The sequence below is a fragment of the Rana temporaria genome, chromosome 3 (assembly GCF_905171775.1).
Source record: "Rana temporaria chromosome 3, aRanTem1.1, whole genome shotgun sequence".
In the NCBI taxonomy this organism is placed as follows: Eukaryota; Metazoa; Chordata; class Amphibia; order Anura; family Ranidae; genus Rana; species Rana temporaria.
Window position 1 is genome coordinate 328133447 of NC_053491.1, and position 25411 is coordinate 328158857.

General features: G+C 42.3%; 1 protein-coding gene across 1 annotated transcript in view; it reads right to left on the minus strand.

Annotated features, from left to right (window-relative positions):
• Positions 1–13465: 13465 nt before the first annotated feature.
• MGAT4B (alpha-1,3-mannosyl-glycoprotein 4-beta-N-acetylglucosaminyltransferase B) overlaps positions 13466–25411 on the minus strand; it is a 600394-nt gene continuing 588448 nt past the window's right edge. The window contains exon 15 of the mRNA XM_040344984.1: positions 13466–14385. Coding sequence (XP_040200918.1) covers positions 14362–14385 — 24 coding nt within the window. The 3' untranslated portion in view covers positions 13466–14361. The remainder of the gene's footprint in view (positions 14386–25411) is intronic.

Genomic DNA, 25411 nt, shown 5'->3' on the forward strand with positions numbered 1-25411 from the left:
CGTCACAAGCTGATCCCTGGAATCTGCGAAAAATAATAGGTCGTCCAGGTATGGCACGACCGAGATCCCTCTCAGTTTTAGGGGCTCCAGGGCTTCCGCCATAATCTTTGTGAAAACTCTGGGGGAAGATGACAGGCCAAATGGTAGGGCCCTGAATTGGAGATGCCAGACTGATGTTCCCAGATTGATGGCCAGGCGAAGGAATTTTTGGGAAGCTGGTGCTATTGGCACATGTAGATAGGCATCCCTTAGGTCCAGGGATGCCATGAAGCAGCCTGGAGACAACAATTTTGTGATGGAGTAAATTGTGTCCATACGGAAGTGTTTGTACCGTATTGATCTGTTCAGGATCTTTAGATTCAGAATCAACCGGTATTTGCCTGAAGGTTTTTTTACTAGAAATATATGGGAATAAAACCCCCGACCCTCCTGTTGTTTCGGGACCTGGACAATGACTTCTTGTTGAATCAGATCCTGTAAAAGGTTCATCATGGCAGAAGCTTTTTCCTGGTCTTTTGGGAGGGCTGTCATGTAAAACCTGCTTGGCGGACACTCCGAGAATTCCAGTTTGTAACCTTGTGAAATGATGTTCTTTACGAAAGGGCTTGTGGATATTTGACTCCACTGAGGGAGAAAGGATGACAATCTTCCCCCTACTGGAGTAGTTTTGTCATTTGTCTTTAGGGGTTTGATCTGGGGGAGATCTGAAGAGAACTCCACCTCTTCCCCTACCCTTTTGAGGAACCCAGCGTTTTTTGTTGACATCTTCTCTATTTTTGTAGGGTTGTTGAACAGCACGAAAATTTTTCTTAAACGTCTGTTTCTTCTTGGCAGGGAAAGCCTTCTTTTTATCGGCCGTTCTATCTAAGACTGTTTCCAGGTCTGGCCCAAAAAGAAAATCCCCTGAAAAAGGGATGCCACAAAGTTTAATCTTTGAGGCTGTATCCCCTGACCACGTCTTTAGCCAGACTGCATGCCTAGCTGAATTGACAAGTGCTGAGGATCTGGCTGCCATTTTAATTGATTCAGCTGATGCATCAGCCATGTACTTAATCGCATTAAGAATTAGAGGAAAGGATTCTAAAAGGTCTTTCCTATGGGTGCCTGCTTCAATGTGGCCCTTCAGTTTCTCTACCCAGCATTCCAGGTTTCTTGCTACCACCGTGGAAGCCATGGCTGGTTTAAGGCTGGCGGATGCGGAGTCCCAAGCTTTTTTAAGGAGAGCATCTGCTCTTTTGTCCATCGCATCTTTCAAGACCCCCATGTCTTCAAAGGCCAGATCTGTCCTTCTAGAAACCTGTGAAAAGGCAGCATCCACTCTGGGTTTCTTATTACAAACTTCAGTTTCTTTATTTTCAAAGGGAAATCTTCTCTTAAGAGATTTAGGAAGGAAGGGACCTTTTTCCGGATCTTTCCATTCTTTCTTAATTGTGTCCGATAACACTTTATGAACAGGAAAGACTCTATGTTTGGAGTCATCCATACCCTGGTACATTTTATCATGGACTGATAATTGTACTCTTTCCTCCAGAATATCAAGGGTAGTGTAGATTGCACTTAAAAGTTCATCCACATCCTCCAGGGATAATTTGTATTTAGAGGTTCTGCCTGCATCCTCTTCTTCCTCTTCCTCAGAGTCTATAAGAGAGGGAAGAGTACTTGTCCCTTCATCCCCAGAGTCCACCACTACTGGCCTGGAGGTGGAAGCTCGTGGGCTTGCTGGTGGTTGCTGGGGCTCAGTATGGACCGAACTCTGTACTAGCATAGATTTAACTGAACTTAGTGAGTCCGAAAGTTCCCTGACTGATGAAAATAATTCTTTAATTTGTTGAGAAGATTCCTCTTCAACCAGTTCTTTAATACATGATCTACACATGGCTTTCTGCCAAGAGTCTCTCAGAAGGTTTTTACAGGAAGGACATTTCCTTTGGCTTGGTGGAATTGCTGGTTTAGTTTTACTAGCAGTTTTCTCCTGAAACGAGAAATTGAACTGTTTTAAATCAAAGCTCTATTGGCTAAGCAAGGGAAACCACCACCGTGCTGATACCACCATCAGAGTGAAAAATGTCCCCTTTAAAAAGGAAAAAAAAACATAGCAACCACCAGAATTTCTGCTAGATGGCCCAGCACAAGCTTCCATCAGAGCAGAGCAGGCTCCCATAGGGAGGAAACAATAATACACAAAACACAATAGTAAGCCCATAAGGATCAGAATAAAGGCACCATTGTACCCCTCTTACCTGGGCCTGACCGGTGCTGACGGCGCCTGCATCCGCCATCGCTGTAACTCTTTCCTCCATTGCAGAGAGACAGCTGTAGAGGAATTGCTGGGTTTTTGAGTTTCCCGGGCTCCGCGTCATCAACAGGAGCCGGAAACGGAAGCGCGGGTCAGAGAACCCGCCCTCTAGTCCCTGCGTTCCAGGCGCCAGGAGCCACAAGCGCCACGCCTCCACAGGAAACTCCGCGTTGCCGGCGTGACGTCACCCGCCAGACCGGGACCCGGAACCGACATGCAGGACATGTTTCTTTGTAAGAAACGGTACCTGCCCGACCACCAGGGCCAAAACCTGCGGACTCCGGGCACCAGACGCAGCATCCCCTATGGATCCCAAAGCTCCCGTGAGCAGGCGAGACCAGAGGACTCCGGAGCATCCCCCCTTAAAGGTACAGTGGGGGAGCTGGGATGGTTAGTCAGACAAAAAAAAAAAAAGAAAACATTGAGGGAAAAGCCTGTCTCCAGCCTTGGAGAGAAACGCAGCTCCCTGGCTCCAACCTGATGCTTCCACCATGGCGGAGGAAACACAATAACTGAAGCCATGGTGGAAGAGGAGGGATTTAAAGCCTGTGGGTGTTTCCTACAGAAGAGGCGGAGCTGCGCTCTCTCCAAGGTTGTCCTGAAAGGCGATTTGAGAAAATTTGTTGTTAATTCCAGAGGAGAATGGACAGACTGGTTTGAGATACTAGAAAGGCAACAGTAACCATTTTTTACAACCAAAGTAAGCGGAATACCATCTCTGAATGCACAACAGATCGAAACTTGAATCAGATGGGCTACAGCAGCAGACCACATGGGGTGCCATTTCTGTCAGCTAAGAACAGGAAACTGAGGCTACAATAGACTCTGATGAGTGTCAATTTTAGCTATGACCTTCAGATGGTAGAATCGGCGTTTGGCATAAACAACATGAAAGCATGGATCCATCCTCCCTTGTATCAATGGTTCAGGCTGGTTGTGGTGGTGTAATGGTGATGTTATTTTTTTCATGGCACACTTTGGGCCTCTTAGCATCAATTGGACATTGTTTAAACACTACGGCCTACCTGAGTACTGTTGCTGACCATGTCTATCCCTTTATGACTACAGTGTACCCATCTTCTGATGGCTACTTCCAGCAGGATATTGCACCATGTAACAAAGCTCAAATAATTTCAAACTGGTTTCTTGAACATCACAATGAGTTCAATGGCCTCCACAGTCACCAGATCTCAATCCAATAGAGCACCTAAGCAACAGCCAGCATGGATTCATGAAAGACAGAAGTTGTCAAACAAACCTGATTTATTTTTATGAGGAAATAGGTAAAACTTTGGCCACCTAATGTAAAGAGAGGACTCATCGGAAAAGACCCTGATGCTGGGAAACATGAAAGGAAAAAGTAAATGGGAACGACAGAAAACAAGGTGGATAGAAAGCATCATCAAAACAATGAACATGAAGTTAAAGCAAGCTCCGGGAGGCGGTGGAGGACAGAAAAGCCTGGCGCACTATGATCCATGAGGTCACGAACAGTCGGACATGACTAAACGAACAACAAGTATAACCTTGGACAAAGGGGTGGCTGTGGACGTGGTATACTTAGATTTTGCAAAAGCGTTTGACACAGTTCCCCACACACGGCTAATGTGTAAGGTAAGGTCTACAGGCTTGGAAAGAGCAGTTTTTAAATGGATAGAAAACTGTGTAAAAGACAGAATTCAGAGAGTAGTGGTTAACGATTCTTACTCTGAATGGTCTAAGGTTATCAGTGGTGTACCCCAAGGATCAGTGTTGGGACCATTACTTACTAATATATTTATAAATTATATAGGGTCTGGGATTCAAAGTAACATTTCAGTCTTGGATAACACCAAGCTATGCAGTGGAATAATGTCCTTACAAGATGTCTTCAACTTACAAGATGACCTCAATGCTCTGTCTAATTGCACAACTACAGTATGTGGCAAACTAGGTTTAATGTTGATAAATGTAAAGTTATGCACTTGAGGGCTAAGAATATGCATGCGTCATACATACTAGGGGGAGTACAACTGGGGGGATCTGTAGTGGAGAAAGATCTGGGGGTTTTGGTAGATCATAAGCTTATCATGCAATGCCAAGCTGAGGTTTCCAGAGCGAGCAAAGTCCTTTCTCGTATTTAGAGGTATGGACTCCAGAGAGAGAGATATAATGTTGCCCCTGTACAAATCATTAGTAAAACTTTATCTGGAATATGCAGTCCAGTTTTGGGCATCAGTTCTCAAAAAGGATATCGGGAAACTGGAAAAAGTGCAGAGAAAGGCAACCAAACTGATAAGAGGCATGGAGGAGCTCACCTATGAGGAAAGATTACAGGAACTGATTTTTTCTCTCTTGGGAAGAGGAGATTAAGGTGGGATATGATCAACATGTACAAATACATAATGGTCCATTTAGTGAACTTGGTGTTGAGTTATTCAATTTAAGGTCATCACAGAGGAAAAGGGGGCACTCTACATCTAGAATAAGATTTCATGTACAAATATGGAAAGGTTTCTTCACAGTAAGAGCTGTGAAAATGTGGAATAGACTTCCTCCAGAGGTGGTTCTGGCCAGCTCAGTAGATTACTTTAAAAAGGACGGGATTCTATCCTAAATGTACATAGTATAACTGGGTACTAACATTTATAGGTAAAGTTGATTCTGGGAATATCTGATATGCCTCTCGGGGGACCAGGATGGAATTCTTTTCCCCTGCTGTAAGCAAATTGGATCATGCTTTGCTGGGGTTTTTCGCCTTCCTCTGGATCAACTGTGGGATAGGATTGTATATATGGGATTGTATGATTAAAAAAATCTAAATAAAATTATATTGGTTGAACTAGATGGACTTGTGTCTTTTGTTCAACCGGACTATGTAACTATAGGGTGTGGCAGAACAGGAGATTTGCATCAAGGATTTGCAACCTACAAATCTGCAGCAACTGTGTGATGCTATAATGTCAATATGTACCAAAATCTCTGAGGAATGTTTTCAACAACTTGTTGAATCTATGTTAAAAAGAATTAAGGCAGTTCTGAAGGCAACAGGGGGCCCAACCCAGTACCAGTAAGGCCGCATACACACGTCCGTTTTCATTGGTCCAAACCGATTGTGTGTGGGCCCCATCAGTCAGTTATCCTTCGGTCAAAAAATTTAGAACTTGCTTTAAAAAATGTAACCGATGGACTCATAACCGATAGGTCAAAACCGATGGTTAGTATGCAAAAGTATCGGTTAAAAACCCGCGCATGCTCAGAATCAAGTCGGCGCATGCTTGGAAGCATTGAACTTCGTTTTTTTCTGCACGTCGTTGTGTTTTACGTCACCGCGTTCTCACAGGATCGTTTTTTTTAACTGATGGTGTGTAGGCACATCAGACCATCAGTCAGCTTCTTCGGTTAACCGTTGTCATCGAATGGACCGATCGTGTGTACGCGGCCTAAGGTGTACCTAATAAAGTGGCCGGTGAGTGCATGTCAAGCTATTTTATGATCCAATTAAAGATTTACTGAAGCGTTTTCCTCTGAGACAATTGTCTTGGTAAAATGTTGATATGGCAATATCTTTACAGTGCACCCAGAAAGTATTCACAGCACTTCACATTTTCCACATTTTGTTATGTTACAACTTTATTCCAAAATGGATTAAATTCATTATTTTCCTCAAAATTCTACGAACAGTACCCCATAATGTAAAAAGTAAATAATGTGGCGCTTACTCAATAGAATGAATCTGATGCAACGTGGTGCAAGTACATATAAAGTGCAAATGAAATCCAAAGGAAAACTCATCAATATTGTGCAAAATACAAATAAAGTGCAAATAACATTAAATCAATGATGATCAAAAAGAAAAAAAAAAGGTAGGAAAAGATGTTCATAAAGTGCTTTGTGCAAAACAACTTTATAGATCTCTTAGGTATCCACAGTGGCAGGCTCTTTCTCCTCTAGGCGTCCAGCCAGATCAGACCAAATCTCAATGTAAACAAGGGACTCCACTGAACATTTTAATCTCCTCACTCTCCTCTGTTGCAGGCTCACATGCAATACAAATAAACCTCCATGTGCAGACTTCCAGTAAAAATATTTATTAAAAAAGCAGTAACTTACATCTAAAATTGAAGTGTTCAGCTTCACATAAATCAAGGAGTACCAGTCTCAGCTGCGACCGGAAATGATATCACCAGGCTCCCTCTGACGCATTGCGCCACAGATCACGTAATTTATCAAGCGTTCGGACAAAAAGGATTAAATTCATTGTTTTCCTCAAAATTCTATAAACAATACCCCATAATGACAATGTGAAAGAAGTTTTAAATCTTTGCAAAATTTATAAAAAAAATGAAACCCAGTAATATGAAAACAGTTCCTCTGCCCACCCACAGTGGCCACAGCTTATAAATATTATTTTTTACATTAAAATACTGCCACTTTCTATTCACAGACTTTTTTTTTTTTAAATGCAGCTACCTATGGAAAATATGGGATCTAGACCAATACTGTGCTTAGATGACTAAAAAGCCTTTGATATGATGGAGTGGGAATATCTATGGGCCGTATTGGAGGCTTTTGGTATAGGCCCAGCATTTCTAAAATGGGTTAAAATGTTATATAGGTACTCAAAAGCAAAGGTAAGAATTAATAATACATATTGTACTGTTTACTCTGTCTAGAGGGACAAGGCAGGGTTGCCTTCTGTCCCCACTACTGTTTGCCATAGCAGTGGAGCCTCTTGCCCTTGCCATTAGACAATCAGCAGAAATAGGGATAAATAGGGATAAAGTGGTCCTTTATGCAGATGACGCTCTTATTTTCCTGGGGGATATTTCAAACCCATTAATGGAACTTATGAGCAGCGTCTCCATATTTGGGCTATTTTCGGGCTTCCAGATTAAGTGGGATAAATCTGTATTATTACCACTAGATGAGTTAAAACCCCCTCTATTAAATCAAGCATCCAAAATTCAAATTAACAACAAAGAACAAAGAAAAAAAAAAGAAATCCTCCCCACTCTGTCATTATATTCTGAAATGCCGAATTGAAAAATGTGACAGCGGCTACATGAACCCCCACCCACTCTCACAGGGGAAGGGATAAGGGAGGTGAGCGGGGTAGGAACTGGAATATATTAACCCAAAAGATGTGTGCAATATGTAACATGTTCCAAAGGTGAACTTAAACCTTTAATTTTGGATTTAAGTAAAAAAATTCAAGTGGTTTCTTTACCACTTTGGGACAACTTCTTTCCAAAAGAAAAAATATGTCTACAAGATGTGTGACCAAACAGCAATTCAAGTGGTGAGGAGAGCAGCACAAATCTACATGTGAAGAATGAAGAATTTCAAGCTGTCCTGATGAGGAGTCTGATCAATACGTTTCTCTCGTCACATGAGTGACCTTTAAGTTTTGCCTTATGTGATAAGTACATAGACTTCAACTAAACTCAGTATTAAATGTTTTAAATTAATGAGTTTAACCTTTAGACTTGAAACCCTTCTAACCTTTCCATTTTCCTGCCAGTAACTTCACAGAGAATTCTGTGGTGATATTTTTCTTAAAAAGAAAAGGAGTATGTCATTCCTTCTAGAACACAATGTTTAACTGAAAATAGAGTTATTTGTGCAAGATGATCCTGATGTCAAGACATATTGATAACATGACAATGTAATATATAAAACTTTGCATAAGTATTTACCATACTAGGGTCTTTCAGCATTTGTAGTATAACATATAACTGGAACCAACATCTCTCCAAAGAATACTTATTGAAGCACCATAATCAAAATAGAATTACATTTTGTTTTTGCACCTAAAGTCCCAGTTAATCACATTGAGGGGGTCTTATACAAATGAGAAAACTCTGAACAGATGAGCTACCATGTTTTCTAGAGCATCCAGCCAATTGTGAGTGTAGCTGGGTGTGCTTCCAGCTGCATGTGCCTCTCTCCCTTCACTTCCCTCTCCTCATTGTCACTCTGTTACAGCAGCTGCCTCTCGCCCTTGGCTTCCCTGCTATATGAGCAGAGCGGGCTAGTTTCTGAACCCCTTCCTGGCAGTGAACTTGAGCCAGAGAGCAGGAGAGTCAGAACCAATAAGAACATCAAAGAGGACTTGCTGTGCAACAGTGGATTATGGAATATATAGTCCTTAAAAGGGCGCCACTGAAGTGAATGGAGGCTTATGGCTGTAGAACTACAGGCACACGATTGTATACAGAGGAGGAGAACTACAGTGTTTTTTCAAAGCAAATAACCAGATCTTAAGAGAGAACAATGTGGGCAGAAAACAGATTGAACTAAGGGTGCCATTATCTTAGTGTAGAAGTTTAATAAAACAAATGAATAAAAAAGACATGTATAGGCTCATATAAGGTATAAAAAAATGTAAGTTTTATAATCCCCCATAAGGATACCCGTTTTCTTTTTTTAGACAGGCCATATACAAAAAATGAGGTCTGCTTGAAGTAAATAATTTTATCTGTTTCGATTTTAAAAGATTTTTCCTATATGGGCAGTCATAGTTCCTCATTACATACGTACACAATTCCTGTTTCCTTCTATGAATTTGCTTATATGCAGTTATATATACAGTGGTTGTGCTTTACTGCTACAATAAAAGTCCTCAAACTGACTAACTGAAAGATGTCCAACAGTGCCATCAACAACGAACTGAAGGAAACAAGAAATCTGGCCAGAAGTGGTCTTCATGAAAGAATTGTGGCCAAAAAGCCATACCTCTGATGTGGAAACAAGGCTAAGCGACTCGGCTATACATGATAAAATAGGAACTGGGGTGCAACAAAAATGGCAGCAGGTGCTCTGGACTGACTGTTGGCCCTATATAAATCTTGTATAGTAATAATAACAACAATAAGGACAATATATGGCTGTAGCAGGTGACAGTTTGTTTGGAGGGCTGGAGAGCCATACAATACTGAGTGTCTGCAGGCGACAGTGAAGCATAGTGGAGATTCCTTGCAAGTTCGGGGCTGCATTTGTGCAAAGCAATTTTGTCAGAATCAATGATGTCCTCAGTGCTGAGCAGTACAGGCATATAGTTATCCAGCATGACATAGCATATAACCAATGTCATTAAAAACTATCTTTAGCATAAAAAAAAGTACAAGGAATCCTGGAAATGATGGTTTGGCCTGCACAGAACCCTGATCTAAACATCATTACATCTTTCTGGGAAAACATGAAGAGACAGAAGGATTTGAGGCAGCCTACATCCAACGAAGATCTGTGGTTAGTCCTCCAAGAATTTTGGAACAACCTACCTGCCGAGTTCATGCAAGTGCACCTAGAAGAATGGATGCCGTTTTGAAGGCAAAGGGTGGTCACACCAAATATTAATTTGATTTGAATTTTTTCTTCTGTTCATTTACTTTACATTCTGGTAACTGATAAAAACTATTAACACTTCAGCACCCATCAGTGGTAAACCGTTTGTAACATCTCTCTAACTGCTAGATGTGCAAGAGAACTCTTTCTTCTTCTGAACAAAAGGACTTACTTGCCAGATCACCAGGTGAAAATAATAGAAAGAAAGCCTAAAGAGAAATCTAATGCAGCAACAACATCTAAAAATTAGTAAGCTGCAATATAATAAATGTTTGCTTTTGGGTTTAATACAACAGCTTTAAAGCCCTAGAATAGGCTCTAAATGTGACACTTCCAGAACGCTATAAAATCTATATTATAAAGACCCCAATCTACAGTGTGTACTACCACTGAACTCTTCTGTCAATTCATCACTATACTCAGATGCTCTTTAAAACTGCCTTTTCATTAGAGCCCTTTCACCAAGTCTCTAAGATTATTTCACTAGCCTACTAAGAAACCTATTCTATGAAACAATTTCCGATTTCGCTTTCGCCTCATCAATTTTCTGTTAAAAAAGGATTGTTCCCTTAAAACTAACCAAGTCACATCAGTATGTGTGGCTCCAGTATGTAAAATAATTAAACAAAAAAATAATAATTGATAATCCATTTTTTTCTTCAATTAAAATTACAAGTTTAGCTCTAGTCCAGATAGTAACAGTGCACAATTTTATTCTTATCCTTCTTAGAGATGTATTTGATAAAATCAATAAAAAATACAAATGACAACAATTTTTGTAACATATCCCAGTGTATATAACAGAAGAAATTGGAATTTATGGCATTATTTAAATAGTTTCCAAATAAAAATCTCAAAAAAATTCGGAGAAGGTAATTCCTGAACAATCCTGAACATCCACCAAAATATACAGAAACATTTACTCAAAAGAACAATTTGACTAGAGGCAGACATTTTTAGAGGCTGGATTAGGCCCACAAATTCGCTAGCAGCAAGACAATTTCTGTGTTCAGCGAACCACATAAAAAGGCCCTTTCCGGCTGCCAGGAATAAGCCCTGTCCCTTTCTGATCATGGCTAATTTTCTTTTTTTTGCTTTATTATGATCCCAGGGGGAGAAAGCACAGGGATGATGTTTCCATTTATCTGTAATCTACATTAAGATAAATGCAAGCAATAAGATAAGGTGGACATTTTGTTTCATTCAACCTGTCTGATGAGAATGGACCGAGGTTCAGTTTCATCGGTCCAAACCGACCGTGTGTATAGCCCATCGGTCTGTTTTCCCTCGGTCCAAAATTTTAAAACATGCTTCAAAATCGAACCGATGGACCGCTGCCCGATCGGTCCAAACCGATAGTTAGTACAGAAAGCATCGGTTCAAAACCCGCGCATGCTCAGAATCAAGTCGACGCATGCTTGAAAGCATTGAACTTCGTTTTATTCAGCACGTCGTGTGTTTGACGTCACCGCGTTCTAACCCGATCGGTTTTTGGAACGATGGTGTGTACGCAAATCAGTCCATCAGGCCACTTCAGCGGTGAACCGATGGAAATGGCCCGTCGGACCATTCTCATCGGTTTGGAACGACCGTGTGTACGCGGCCTTAAAGTATCAAGTGAATTGATTGGGGAAATACCAGCCTTTTCCACAAAATGCATGCCTCCACTTTATATGCATAACTGGCACATTCAAAAAGAAAACAAAACACACCAGAAAAAAAAAAGAAACATGAAAGAGTAACATTTGCCAATCAAAACATCTGATTGTTCTCATAAGGAATCGGTAAAGTAAAATCTTGTTTTTTTCCATAATGGTTATACATTTTGGCATGTGAGAGCTGCTGAGATTTTTCATAGGCACTCACGGTACGCGATGTGGAGTGAAACAGACATGACCACTGAACTGAAAAAATAAAGAATTCCTTGTACATAAATATATATGCTTTGCTGAAAAACCAAAAAGGAACCAATGACATGTACAGAATGTTCTTTTTCATCCAAAACAGTAGTTTTTTTTTTGAATATTTGGGTTAACAAAGTCATTTTAAAGTCAATATAACTGCTCTTGTGCCATAACAATTGAGAAAAAAAGCCAGTGTAACCAGCTGTCCTAAACAAATTTATGATATTCATCAATGTAATGCAAGTTATGATTTTTACTTTATTTCCCAAAAATGTATATTCTAAAGCTACCCCTTTCCATAAAACTTTCAGCAAAACCCAAAAACAAAAATTTTAATATATTGCAATTTACCAGTCATTACATATGGTATTTCATACTTTTTTTTCTCCTGGTAATCCTGTGAATAACACACGTCCTGTCTTTTTGTTGTTGGGTTTTGATTTCCTCAGAATTACCTCTTATTTAAGCTAGTGCTCATGTTTAGAGTCTTTTACTGCTATGCCCAAACTAAAAAGAGATAAAATAAAACAAATACACAGCTAAAATACCTATATGGTTACCATTTTACCTGTCAAAAGATGTATTATCATGTTGTTACCACTACCACACTACACAGCTACAAAGATCACTTGGTTATCTCCTCGTTCAGCTTTCCTGCTTGAGGCTGGGTTCACACTACTACACTACTTTCATCCTACTTTGCTCTGTGTTCAATGTTTCCCTATGAGAGCGTCTTGTAGCGTCCTACACAAGTCGGTCCGACTTTGAAAATGCTCCCTGTACTACTTTTGGTCCTACATTGATCCTACTTCAGGCCCATTGAATATCATTAAAGTCGGACCAAAGTAGTATCCTGTTCATGAAAGTAGGATGGATGTAGGACCAATGTAGGATAAATGTAGGACCAATGTAGCAGAGCAAAGTAGGATGAAAGTAGTGTAGTAGTGTGAACCCAGCCTCATGGACCAGCTCCTTGCTAATTAGACAGAGGTGATGTAGTTGATTCAGTGAATAAGCAGGAGACAGAGTAGTGACATGGGGGGGTTTTACTGAAACTGGAGCATGCAAAATCTGGTGTAGCTGTGCATAGAAACCAATCTGCTTCCAGGTTTTATTTAAAGCTAAATTGAACAAGCTGAAGTTAGAAGTGCTGAAATTTTAGTAAATCTACCCCAGCATGTGCTCTAACCAAATGAATCGCCTGCATGGCTGTGTAATGTGGCAGGTGTGTGTAAATCACTGGCTGGAGAGAAACACAGATCCTTTGGCAGGTAAGGCCCTTTTCACACCAACGAACCGATCGGGTCCACCTGTTAGTTTTTCAGGTGGACCCTATCAGACCACCCATTGTTCTCTATAGGGTGGTGGATGTACGCTGACACCCGGCGGGCATCCAATCCGTTAAAATCCGCTAAAAATAGACATTCGCCATCCGTCTAGCAGATTGGAAGACAAGCGCATGGAAAATGGCATGCAGTCTGTTTCCATCCGACTGCCCCATAGAGAAGAGAGGGCTGTGTCTGCGTCCTCTCTGCACAGCAGAGCGGACACAGACCTGTCATCCGCCTGCTCAGTGGAGACATCCCCCGCTGAGCAGGCGGATTCTGCTTGGACGGATCGGCTTCATCTGAAAGGGGCCATAATATGCTAAGTACATTCGTATGTTTAGCCATTTACCTAGAGTTTAGCTTTAATTTATTCAATAAACCGACTTAGAGGAGTTAAGTAGAATGGACATAGCAGGCTTGATTGACCTTAGAATGAAGTTTGTTTATGGAAAAAGCTACCTTAGAAACACACCAAAAAATGACATCAGACATTTGTCATAACTTGCATCAAAGTACTCAACAAATGGTCACTAAACCTGAAAATACAAGCTGGCTTGCATGAAACGCCATTACTAAACATAAATAGCATATCTTGATGCATGTTAATTCGATTTTTTTTTTTTTAAGCCCAATACAAGTTGGTGTGAGTACAGCCTAATATCTACCAATATCAACAATTACAGGCTGAAAAAAAAACGTAGTGTTTGTTAATGGAACGGAACTACAATAATAAATTTACTTTAGTGATCATTCATCACCAGTTTTTTTCACAAGTATCTGCAATTGTTTACCATACCTTGTTAAAAAACAATTTGCATTTCAGGTTTAGTGTCCCTTTAACACCTCCATAGCAATAAATGCTAAAAACTATGCTTTTTCTGGCCTGTTGCGTATCCCAACTCAATGGTACAGATTGTTGAAAATAAAAATAAACAAAAGAACAGAACAACAAAAGTAGTCTAAATTGCTCACAGCAAATATATAACAAAAGGCCATGAACTACCTCAGTGCTGGAAGGGTCCAAAAAAAGTCAGACACCAAAAGTGTTTTAGGGAAAAACTTATTTTAAACAAGTGTTTCCACACTCCCCTTGATTCATCGGAACATTTCCACATGTATATCCAATGCAGAAAGCAATGCTTTGGTGTCCAAAGTTTACTACGTTTGTGCTTTCCAAGGAGGAGAACTACTTTATAAAATCCACTCTCAAAGAAAAACGTGGGCCATCAATTTTGTTTTCGTGTTGCTGAGAAACAGGTCTCGCCGGGATTATTCTCATCACTGTTGGAGGAGGTGGAGGCAAGTGGCATAGGAGAAGACAACTGCACCTTCATAAGCAGCAGAGCATTCAGGGAGTCTTGACAGAAACCAATTCAGTGCTTCTCCTGTTGCACTTGGGATAATGTGGCAAATATATATGCTTCTGGTTCAATAATGGCCTTGTGTGGTCCCCCCATGATAGAGGGACAAGGTCAGAGCAGCACGTGACATCTTGGTCCATAAAAGATCAGTCTGCTTTTTTAATAAATATCTGTTTGTGGGAAGGTATAACAATAATAAAAATACATTACAAACAAAGATCAAATAAATACAATACTAAATACAAAGTCTTCCAGTCATTGTGCTTTTTTTTAAAGGGATTGTAGGTTTATTTTATTACTTTAAAGTTAATATATTTTTAAACTTTTTTTTTATACATTTTTAATAATAAAAACATCTATATAAAAAAAAAACGACAAGATTGCACAATAATGACAACACAATATCAGGTAGGAAGTATTAAAATACACGTCTCATTAAAAAAATAAGTAACATTAGACTTGTCCTAAGATTAAAGTGATACTAAAAACATACTGTTTAATTTACAGAATACCTTCTCTTTCTGTATATGGATGATGTCACTATCTGATCAAATCTTTGTTATTTTTGGCAATAACATGGTGTGAGTGAGTGTATTTCTGCCAATTACAGGCTGTGTCACACCCCTCCAACCTGTGTCTATCATGTGTATGTGCTTAGAATAGAATTATTTATCAGAGTGCATATGTTCATGTAGTCACATGGGCTGCTCATATGTGATCAAGAAGAAAATGATCAGCATAGAAACACTGAGCATATACACTAGCTGCCAACAGCTGCAGTGGAGACATGGACATAAGGGAGGGAAAGAGAACAGCAAGATCAACCAGTCCCCCCCCCCCCCGCAGAATACAGAAACAGACTCCCATAGTGACTGAGTATGAACAGCATGAAATACAATATTTATTGATGGTTTTTAATGAGGGTTTAATGCAGTGGTGGCTGGTGCTCAATTTTTTTTTTGGGGGGGGTGGCGCAAACAAAATGAACAAAAAAAAACATCAAACGCAGCTACTGTAACCATCAATTGGTAATGACGCTTTAAGCCATTTTGGAAGTGGAAACTATCATACATACTCTTTCACAAATCAAAATTCAGCGTGACTCATCCATATTTTTCTGAGTCTTCCCCATATACAGTCGTAGTACAGGGTACTTTCACACTGAGGCGCTTTTCAGGCGTTTTATCTTCTCATACCTCCCCAGTGTGAAAGCCCAAATGCTTTCATACTGAGGCGGTATCTTTGGGGTGGTGTACGAGTGCTGTATACAGCAGTGGCGGCCCGTCCATAGAGGGCGCCCGGGCGCCGCCCCCTCCCTCCCCAATCAGTAAAAAAAAAAAAAAAAATCTAAAAAAAAAAAAAAAAAAAAAGTTTATTTAAACATGTCCCTTTAAGGATTTTTTTTTTCCAAAAAAGGTCCTTCGGTGCACTGTGTCCCAGCGCCAGACGCCGGGCACAGTGCTGTGTGAGTAGCGCCACGTCTGTGTAATCACGGGATTGCAGACGAGGCGCTACATTGGCAGAAAAAAAATGCCATTGTGGCGTTCTCCATCGCGCCACTTGCTTCCGGCGCGATGGACTGTGTTGTTATGACTCGGGTGCACACTTTCTGTGTGCACCCGCACGTCTCTATGCTAGTCCCGACGTCTCAGGAAGAACCGGAAGTGACGTCGGGACTCTCGAGCTCAGTGCGCCTGGAAGCTGAGCTATGCTGCCAGCATGCCTGCAGTAACTGGTATGAACCCCCTCCCTGCCTAATCAAACCCGGCTCTTATTCATTCATTTTTAATTTTTGGGCTCGTTAAAAAAAAAAAAAAGTATTTAACAATGTTTTTTTTTATTTAACTGGTGGAAATATCAGCCGCAACGGCACCCAAAGCCACAACCCCCCCCCCCCCACTTATTCATTTTTTTCGACCGCATCCAATCCCCCCCCCCCCTCGGGCTTGTTAAAAAAAAAAAGTATTTAACATTTTTTTTTTATTTATTTAATTGGTGGAAATAGCAGCCGTAACAGCACCCAAACCATCCCAACCCCATACACCCTCCACCCCCCCCCCCCCACCGCTTATTCGTTTTTTTTTTGGACCCCATCCAATCCCACCCCCCCCCCCCCCACCCCCGGCTTGTTAAAATGTTTTTTTTTTTTTAATTGGTTTTTAAATTTAAGTGGTGGAAATAGCGACTTGGGACTGGAAAGTTGCAGGATAAGTCTGACCTGATGAGAACCATTCATATCTGTGCAACTTCAAGTCACAGTGACTTCGAAGTAGTCCGTGCATTACTTTTGTCGCACTTTGATGTGACTTGAGGTGCATAGACCTCCAGAATACACAGGCATTGCTTCAAGTCGCTGCAAAATCGCAGCAAAAAATTGTGGCAGAATCTTGCGACTTTAAGGCTAACACAGTCTGAAAGTTTGATGCGACTTAAAGCAATGCCTGTGTATTCTGGAGGTCTATGGACCTCAAGTTGCATCAAAGTGCGACCAAAGTAATGCAGGGACTACTTTGAAGTCGCTGTGACTTGAAGTCGCACAGATATGAACGGTTCTCATTGGAAATCATAGGGTACGACTTGTCATGCGACGTTGAAGTCCCAAGTCGCAGGACAAGTAATGCAGTATGTCCGCAGTCTCTGGTCATCTTGTGCAGTATGTCTGCAGTCTCTGGTCATCTTGTGCAGTATGTGCGCAGTCTCTGGTCATCTTGTGCAGTATGTGCGCAGTCTCTGGTCATCTTGTGCAGTATGTCCGCAGTCTCTGGTCATCTTGTGCAGTATGTGCGCAGTCTCTGGTCATCTTGTGCAGTATGTCCGCAGTCTCTGGTCATCTTGTGCAGTATGTGCGCAGTATCTGGTCATCTTGTGCAGTATGTCCGCAGTCTCTGGTCATCTTGTGCAGTATGTGCGCAGTATCTGGTCATCTTGTGCAGTATGTGCGCAGTCTCTGGTCATCTTGTGCAGTATGTGCGCAGTCTCTGGTCATCTTGTGCAGTATGTGCGCAGTCTCTTGTCATCTTGTGCAGTATGTGCGCAGTCTCTGGTCATCTTGTGCAGTATGTGCACAGTCTCTGGTCATCTTGTGCAGTATGTCTGCAGTCTCTGGTCATCTTGTGCAGTATGTGCGCAGTCTCTGGTCATCTTGTGCAGTATGTGCGCAGTCTCTGGTCATCTTGTGCAGTATGTCCGCAGTCTCTGGTCATCTTGTGCAGTATGTGCGCAGTCTCTGGTCATCTTGTGCAGTATGTCCGCAGTCTCTGGTCATCTTGTGCAGTATGTGTGCAGTATCTGGTCATCTTGTGCAGTATGTCCGCAGTCTCTGGTCATCTTGTGCAGTATGTGCGCAGTATCTGGTCATCTTGTGCAGTATGTGCGCAGTCTCTGGTCATCTTGTGCAGTATGTGCGCAGTCTCTGGTCATCTTGTGCAGTATGTGCGCAGTCTCTTGTCATCTTGTGCAGTATGTGCGCAGTCTCTGGTCATCTTGTGCAGTATGTGCACAGTCTCTGGTCATCTTGTGCAGTATGTCCGCAGTCTCTCATAATCTCATGCCCATTTAGAGTCCTTCATAACTTACAGTGTAATTTTTTAGTTTGTTTGCGCCAATCTGTAAGCCTGCGCTATATACCATGATTTGTGATGCTGGGGCTATATACTCTGTGCTGTGATGCTGAGCTGTATACTCCTGACACTATGAGGGGAAGCAAGTGGAATACAGGGGACGGAGTGAGTGTATTCTATAGGGGGTGTGGCTTATGAGAAGTGGGAGGGACCAAATGTGGAGGGGCGGGGTCTTGCGCCCCCCATTCTAAAATGTCACCAGGCGCCACTGGTATACAGCGCTCCTACACCGCCCCTTCCCACTGAAATGAATGTGCAGCACTTTAGAAGCTCCGTAACATGGACACTTTTAACCTTTTCTTTGGCCGCTAGCAGGGGTTAAACGTGCCCTGCTAGCGGATGAAAAGTGCAGCTAAAGCGACGGTAAAGCGCCGCTAAAACAGACCCCCGCCTCAGTGTGAAAGCAGCCTTAATCACTTCTGCTCTGCAATTTTTTGCACACATGTAAAAAATCTGCATTTGTGGCCATAAAAGTACCTAAACCATCCAAGGCATTATATATTTTCTGAAGGTAGGGGGCTTTTAGAATAATAAGATAGTAGTTGCAATTTTAATATGTTGCATAATGTTCTATGTCGATCAGTATTTTTTCAGAAAAAATATAATACCCATTTTTGGTAAAATATAAACGATGGGGTTGTGTCAAGTAAACAGATACCAAATATGTCAAGTCTTAAAATTGACTGCGTCTGCAATATAGCAAAAAAATTTGGGCCCAGATTCACGTAGAATCGCGGCGGCGTAACGTATCGTAGATACGTTACACCGCCGCAAGTTTTCATCGCAAGTGCCTGATTCTCAAAGCACTTGAAAGCATGAAAACTTACGCTGGCGCATGCTCCGTTTTGAAATTCCTGCCGTGCTTTGCGCAAAGTGACGTCATTTTTTCGAACGGCGACGTGCGTGGCGTACGTACGTATTCCCGGACGTCTTACGCAAGAACAAAAAATGTTCAAATTTCGACGCGGGAACGACGGCCATACTTTATACAGCACATACGTGGGCTGTGTAAAGTTAGGGCAGCAAAAACGACAACTAACTTTGCGACGGGAAACTAGACTAGCAGCGAGGTAGCGAACGCGAAAAACCACCGTGGATCGCCGTAACTACTAATTTGCATACCCGACGCTGGTTTACGACGCAAACTCCCCCCAGCGGCGGCCGAGGTATTGCATCCTAAGATCCGACAGTGTAATTCAATTACACCTGTCGGATCTTAGGACTAACTATGACTATAACTATTCTATGAATCAGTCGCATAGTTAGGAAGACCCTAAAACAGAGATACGACGGCGTATCAGGAGATACGACGGCGTATCAGGAGATACGCCGTCGTATCACTTTTGTGAATTTGGGCCATGGTACCCAAAAATTTACACAGGCAAAGCTTAAAAAGATTTTACTGCTCATAAGTTTAGAATGGAATGGATTTCCCTTAGTCTCCTCCTGTTACACACACACACACACTGTATATTTATTATTCTATGCTTCTATTACTTTTTTTTTATTTATTTTTTACACACTTTTTTTTTTCATTTTGCTTTTCATGGGAGTACAGGATCTAATCAGTGACCAGCAGGGGGCGGGAATCATTTATATTAGGCGCGCTCCCGCGCCGAGCGTACAGCGCATGCTCCGTCGGGAAACTTTCCCGACGTGCATTGCGGCAAATGACGTCGCAAGGACGTCATTTGCTTCAAAGTGAACGTGAATGGCGTCCAGCGCCATTCACGATTCACTTACGCAAACAACGTAAAATTCGAACGTTGCGACGCGGGAACGCCGGGTATCCTTTAGCATTGGCTGCCCCTGCTTTTAGCATGGGCAGCCTTACACTAAAGACGCCGTACGCAACCGACGTAACTTGCGTACGCAGGGGGCGCGCAACATTGTGAATCGGCGTAAGTATGCAATTTGCATACTATACGCTGACCACAATGGGAGCGCCCCCTAGCGGTCAACGCAAGAATGCAGCCTAAAATCTGCGTGGCATAAGAGCCTTATGCCACGCAGATTTTAGGCTGCAGTCGGCGTAACGAGTTCTCTGAATCAGGAGAACTCGTTACGCCGGCGCAAGTCAGCAATTGCGCTGCGTAACTATGGTTACACAGGCGCAATTGCTACCTGAATCTGGGCCAGTGTCACAAACTAAACTGGTTCAGAAAATCTAAGTTCACACAATTAAGGCTCTTTTACATAAGCAGGCAATGCTTACTGCCCTGTGAAAAACGATCCGCAGTTAATCGCTTTTCAGAGGGTGATATAACAGTGACTAACAGTCATTCAAAACAAGCATTTGGCTTGCGGGTGCAACATGCTCCTATTGACCTTAGTGGGCGAGTTTGTCAGATGCTAGCCAAGTAAAATGTTCACGGGATGTGTACAGCCCTGTATGGCTGTAATGTTATAATGTAGGTGAGTGATCAGTGGATGATAAAATCGCTGCTTACCAAACATTTTACTGCAGATGCATTTGTATTAAATTATAGAGTCTGAATTGCCTGCAGTAAACATATGGGGATTGTTACATTTGCTGCCTTATAAATATGCCCCTTATTTTCTGAACATCACTATATAAAAAGTTTGTGAAATGTCCCATCAACTGGATGCGTTTTAAAACGAAATTCTTCATGGAAATACTTTGCAAACTTTTCATATGGATATAAATTAGTTTTAATAAGTTGCAAATGATTCACACTTTTAGTCATTGCTTAGCTCGTGTTCTTTGCCTTCCTTTGCTCTGACCAGGGTGTCTGGAAGATTCACGTCGGAAGTTCAGAAGGAGTCTGTTTTCATCAAAAGGAATTGTGTTAGCAGAATAGTGTTGATAGGAGGAAAAAGGTCCAGTCTGATCAGAGACACACAGCAGGATCTTGAAGCGGAGCGCACAACCAAGGGGGATCTGGGAGCATCCAGTACAGCAGGGCACCAACAGTGGGTGACGTGCTTACCTGATGTCTAGAAATATCTGTTATGTTTCTAAGTGTTTTCAGTGTCGATGGTGGATTATCTAGAAGAAGAATATACTTTATCTTGAGATTCTAATGGTCTGAATTTGTGGACTGAGATTTTCTACACTCTTATTGTTACGGGAATTAGTCTGCAATACTGTAATTAGTCACAGCAGTACAGAAAGATACATAGGAGATCTTACCATTACATTTAGATGTATTTGCTTTAAATTACATTTTAAGAGTTTTTTTTTGCTTCCATTCACAGGTGTAAAAAAATAAATAAAAAATCTGCATGAAAATAATGAATCATAGCGCTAAAGTAATGATCTGCAAAAAAAAAAAAAAAACTTTGTATGGCAGCTTCATCTTTGGATTTGTAATGCATCGTGCTCATAGAATTCATGATGTGATTTTTGCCCAGTGTAGCTGCAGTATGTTCACTAATGGGTAAGTGCCCCTGACTGATTCTGAGGATGGGGTTTTAAATAGGGATGCACCGATATATATGGCCGACGAATCACTCAAAAATAAAATTATCATAATGGTCACTAAAAAAACACATTTTTTTATTTTATTTTGAAGAAATTTGTCAAAAAGACATCAAAAACATATTCTGTATAATCAGGCAATCATGATATTATAACAGTTTCGGACTGTTCTGAATCACGCCCTTCTTCAGAGTATCATGCCTATACACTGATCACAAATGTGACTAAATATATAGTTCAAACTTACAAGGGGGCCCTTCGGACCATAACCCATTTATGACCACCATGGGCTTCCCTGCAGGTGGTAAAAAGGGGGGTTGGAGGCTATTACCGGGGTGGTTACTTCAGGATCAGGTGACTGCACATATTCAAAACTCCATTGATGCCAAATGGACAACTAATGAGGGTTCGGCTGATCCCTCCATGGTCTGGGATGCCTTCAAGTGGGGAGTGTATTTCTGCCATAAAGTCAGCCAGGAAGGATCATAATCAAGAGAGCAAGCTTCTCATGGCCAAGGAGCGAGAGAGTGCTAAAACACATGCAGACTCTCCCTCGGAGGCGAGCTATGTATCCTTATTGGAAGCCAGGCGCTCAGTTGCTTTACATTTTTTAAGCTTAGCCCACACTGAGGTGAGACAGAGGGCGGACACTGTTTTCGCTGAGGGAGAGAAGAATTGTAAGCTGTTAGCCAACCTCACTGCTCAACAAAAGACACAAGTTAGTATACCTGTGGTGAGGAGTAGGGGGGGGGGGGACCCTAGTTATGGATCCGGCTGAAATACTGGAAGAATTTGTACAATATTACTCGTCCTTGTACTCGCCCATCCCTTCCTATGACCCTGCAGATTTAGATGAGTTGCTGCAGAGCCTATCCATGCCAAGACTGTCGGACACAGATGCTGCATCCTTGGATGAGCCTATCTCTGTTCTGGAAATTTAAGCAGCAATGCTCGCTTCCCCCCCACAGAAAGCTCCGGGGCCGGATGGTTTCCCAGCGGATTTCTACAGGATGTATAGGTCCCAATTGCTTTAAACATTGCTGGGAGCGGGGAGCCTCGCCAGTGTCAATGAAGAGGCCTACATGGTACTTCTCCTGAAGCCAGGCAAGGACCCTCTGGAGTGTTCTTCATATTGCATTACTTAATATGGATCTGAAGATCCTCACCAAGGTCCTAGCGTCGAGGACCCTGGTGGACATTGATCAAATGGGCTTTATGCCTGGCACAACAACAGACACAAATTTGAGGAGGCTGTTCACACATCTCCAATTGGACACTGCTGACTCTCCGGCCAAGGTAATTGTCACCATTGATATAGAAAAAGCGCTAGATTCTATTGACTGGCGATACATGCGATAAGGGTCGGTCCCGGTTTCCGTCAATGAATAGGGCTGCTGTATGCTAACCCTCGGACGGCAATCCGGTTAGGTTTCACAGTCTCTACATTTTTCACAATAGACAGAGGTACTAGACAAGGGTGTCCACTCTCCCCGTTCCTCTTTGCGCTGATGATGGAACCCATCGCTAGAGCATTCAGATGGTCCAAAGAGGAAGGAGGAGTTCGGGTTGGATCGATCACAGAATGTGTGGCACTATATGTTGATGACTTGCTCCTATTCCTTAGGGACCCGGGGCCGTCTCTCAGGGCAGCATTGCTGGTCTTGGACACGTTTGCCTCCTTTTCGGTCCTGCGGGTGAACTGGAGCAAGTCTTCTATTCTGCCTCTGGGTCCCGAGGCACAGGTACTGCGAGATGACACATTGCTGTGGGTTTCCTCTATTACCTATTTAGGTGTCAAAATAACGGCTAATATTTGTGATTACATGTCTCTAAACCTCCTCCCGCTAGTGGCTAGTTTAAAACACAGAACTCAGGTTTGGAAAAAATTGCCCCCTCTCCTTGTTGGGAAGAGTAAGCCTAATTAAAATGAAATGTTTGCCTGTACTACTGTACTTTCTGCGCCACTCTCCCATGTGGGTTCCTAAAGCTTTTTTACCACATTGAACGGTATAATAGGATCCTTTCTCTGGTCCCCACAGTCACCTCGGATTAATATTAAAGTCCTTCAGGAGCCATGGGGGCAGGGGCGTTTGGTGCTTCCGGACTGGCAAAAGTATTATCTGGCAGGCCAGATGGTGTTTGCCAGGCGTTGGCTGCTGGCGGAGGAGGGAGAGACTCTGCCACTGTTCTGGAAGCAGCACTCTTGGGGTCTTATGAAAGCCTACGACTAGCCCTATATAGGGGCCCAAAATCAAGTTTACCCTTAACTGCTTCGATGAAAGCCACCATTCGGGCGTGGGAGGCCATCACCACCCTGGTGCCGCCTTCCTATCAGGGAGTCACGCCCTCGGCCCCACTGTGGTTGAACCAGAATTTGCCAGACTTCTGCTCCCTACCGGATCCAATGATGTGGGCCTGTGTGGGTGTTAAGGTGTTGGAGGATATCACTAGAGAGGGCGATCTTATTTACTTTGATCATCTAAAGGCCATGCATGGCTTGCCAAATTCATTCTTCTTTCACTACCTACAGCTGCGCCATACCTTTCAGGCGCAGTTTAGCGATCAAAGAGTTGAGTCCCTTCCCTCAGCACTGGAGACTCTCTTGAAGGATGAGGATCTGGCCAAAACTCTGTCAACTGTCTAAAAATTTTTATTCAAAAAGACACCACTTGGGGTATCTAGATGTAAGGAGAGGTGGGAGAGGGAAATTCTAGATATTCAAGGGGAGGATTGGGAGCATATGTGGGATCATCCCTTCAAACATCTTTTCTCCGCTAGGGACCATTTAATACAGTTTAAATTTCTACACCGCATATATTACACCCCTGCCAGGCTGTCTCGTATTTACTCGACCGCTAGTGGTCAATGTTGGAGGTGCACACATTCCCCAGGAGACTGGGAACATATTTTCTGGACCTGCCCACAAATTCAAGCTTTCTGGTCTGGGGTGGTGGAGTGCTTGTCGGAGGTGCTTGGCATTCCGGTCCCTCTGACTGCTAGGGTTTGCCTCATAGGGTTGGTGGAGGAGGTAGTTCCCTCCCTGGTGCACCGCATATTTCTGAATATTGGGTTATTTTATGGCAGAAAGGCTATCCTGCTGAAATGGAAAAATTCCAATGCCCCCACGCTATCATTCTGGAAGGGGCTGGTCAATTCTGTGATGCATTTTTAAAAAGGGCTACGTACAGGGCCAGAGGATGTGAGAAATCCCCACAAGAAATTGCTGAAATATTTAGAAACTATTATGTGAGTTTGTACCAACTAGAAGGGGAGCAGAGGATGGCTAAAATGGGGGAGAGGGAGGGAAAAATAAAAGAATACATAGAGAAGTCAGGAATGCCGAAGCTACCAGAAGATATAGGGAGAAGTCTAGAAGGCCCGATAACAGCAGAAGAAGTTAGAAACACGCTTAAGCAGTTAAAACCGGGTAAAGCACCCGGCCCAGACGGATTTACCCTTCTTTATTATAAGACTTACGCAGAAAAGTTGCTGCCGAGATTCTTAGATGCTTTCAACTCGATACGAGAAGGACAGAAGATGCCAGAAGAAACTCTTATGGCACATATAGCGGTTATACAGAAAGAGGGGAAAGACCCAGCGCAATGTGCAAATTATCGCCCAATATCTTTACTGAACATTGATTTGAAGATCTTTGCAAAAATTTTAGCAAATAGAATAGTACCATACACGCTTAGCCTGATACATCAGGATCAAGTAGGCTTCATGCCAGGAAGAGAAGGTAGGGAAAATACGCAAAGAGTGATCAATGCGATTCACCTCTCGCAGTCACATAAAAAGCCCTTAGTATTAGTATCTACGGACGCTGAAAAAGCATTCGATAGGGTTGATTGGAAGTTTTTAAAATCTATTATCCAACATATAGGACTGCGGGAGGGAATGCAAAGATGGATTATGAGCCTATATTCCAGACCAAAAGCAAAAATAAAGATAAATGGCATTATGTCAGAACCCTTTAATATATGTAATGGGACACGACAAGGGTGTCCTCTATCGCCATTGATCTTTGTTTTAACATTAGAACCCTTTTTAAGAACAATAAGGCTAAGCACAGATATTAGAGGAATAAAAGTAAAGGGGGGAGAGCAGAAGCTCGCGGCATTTGCCGACGATTTA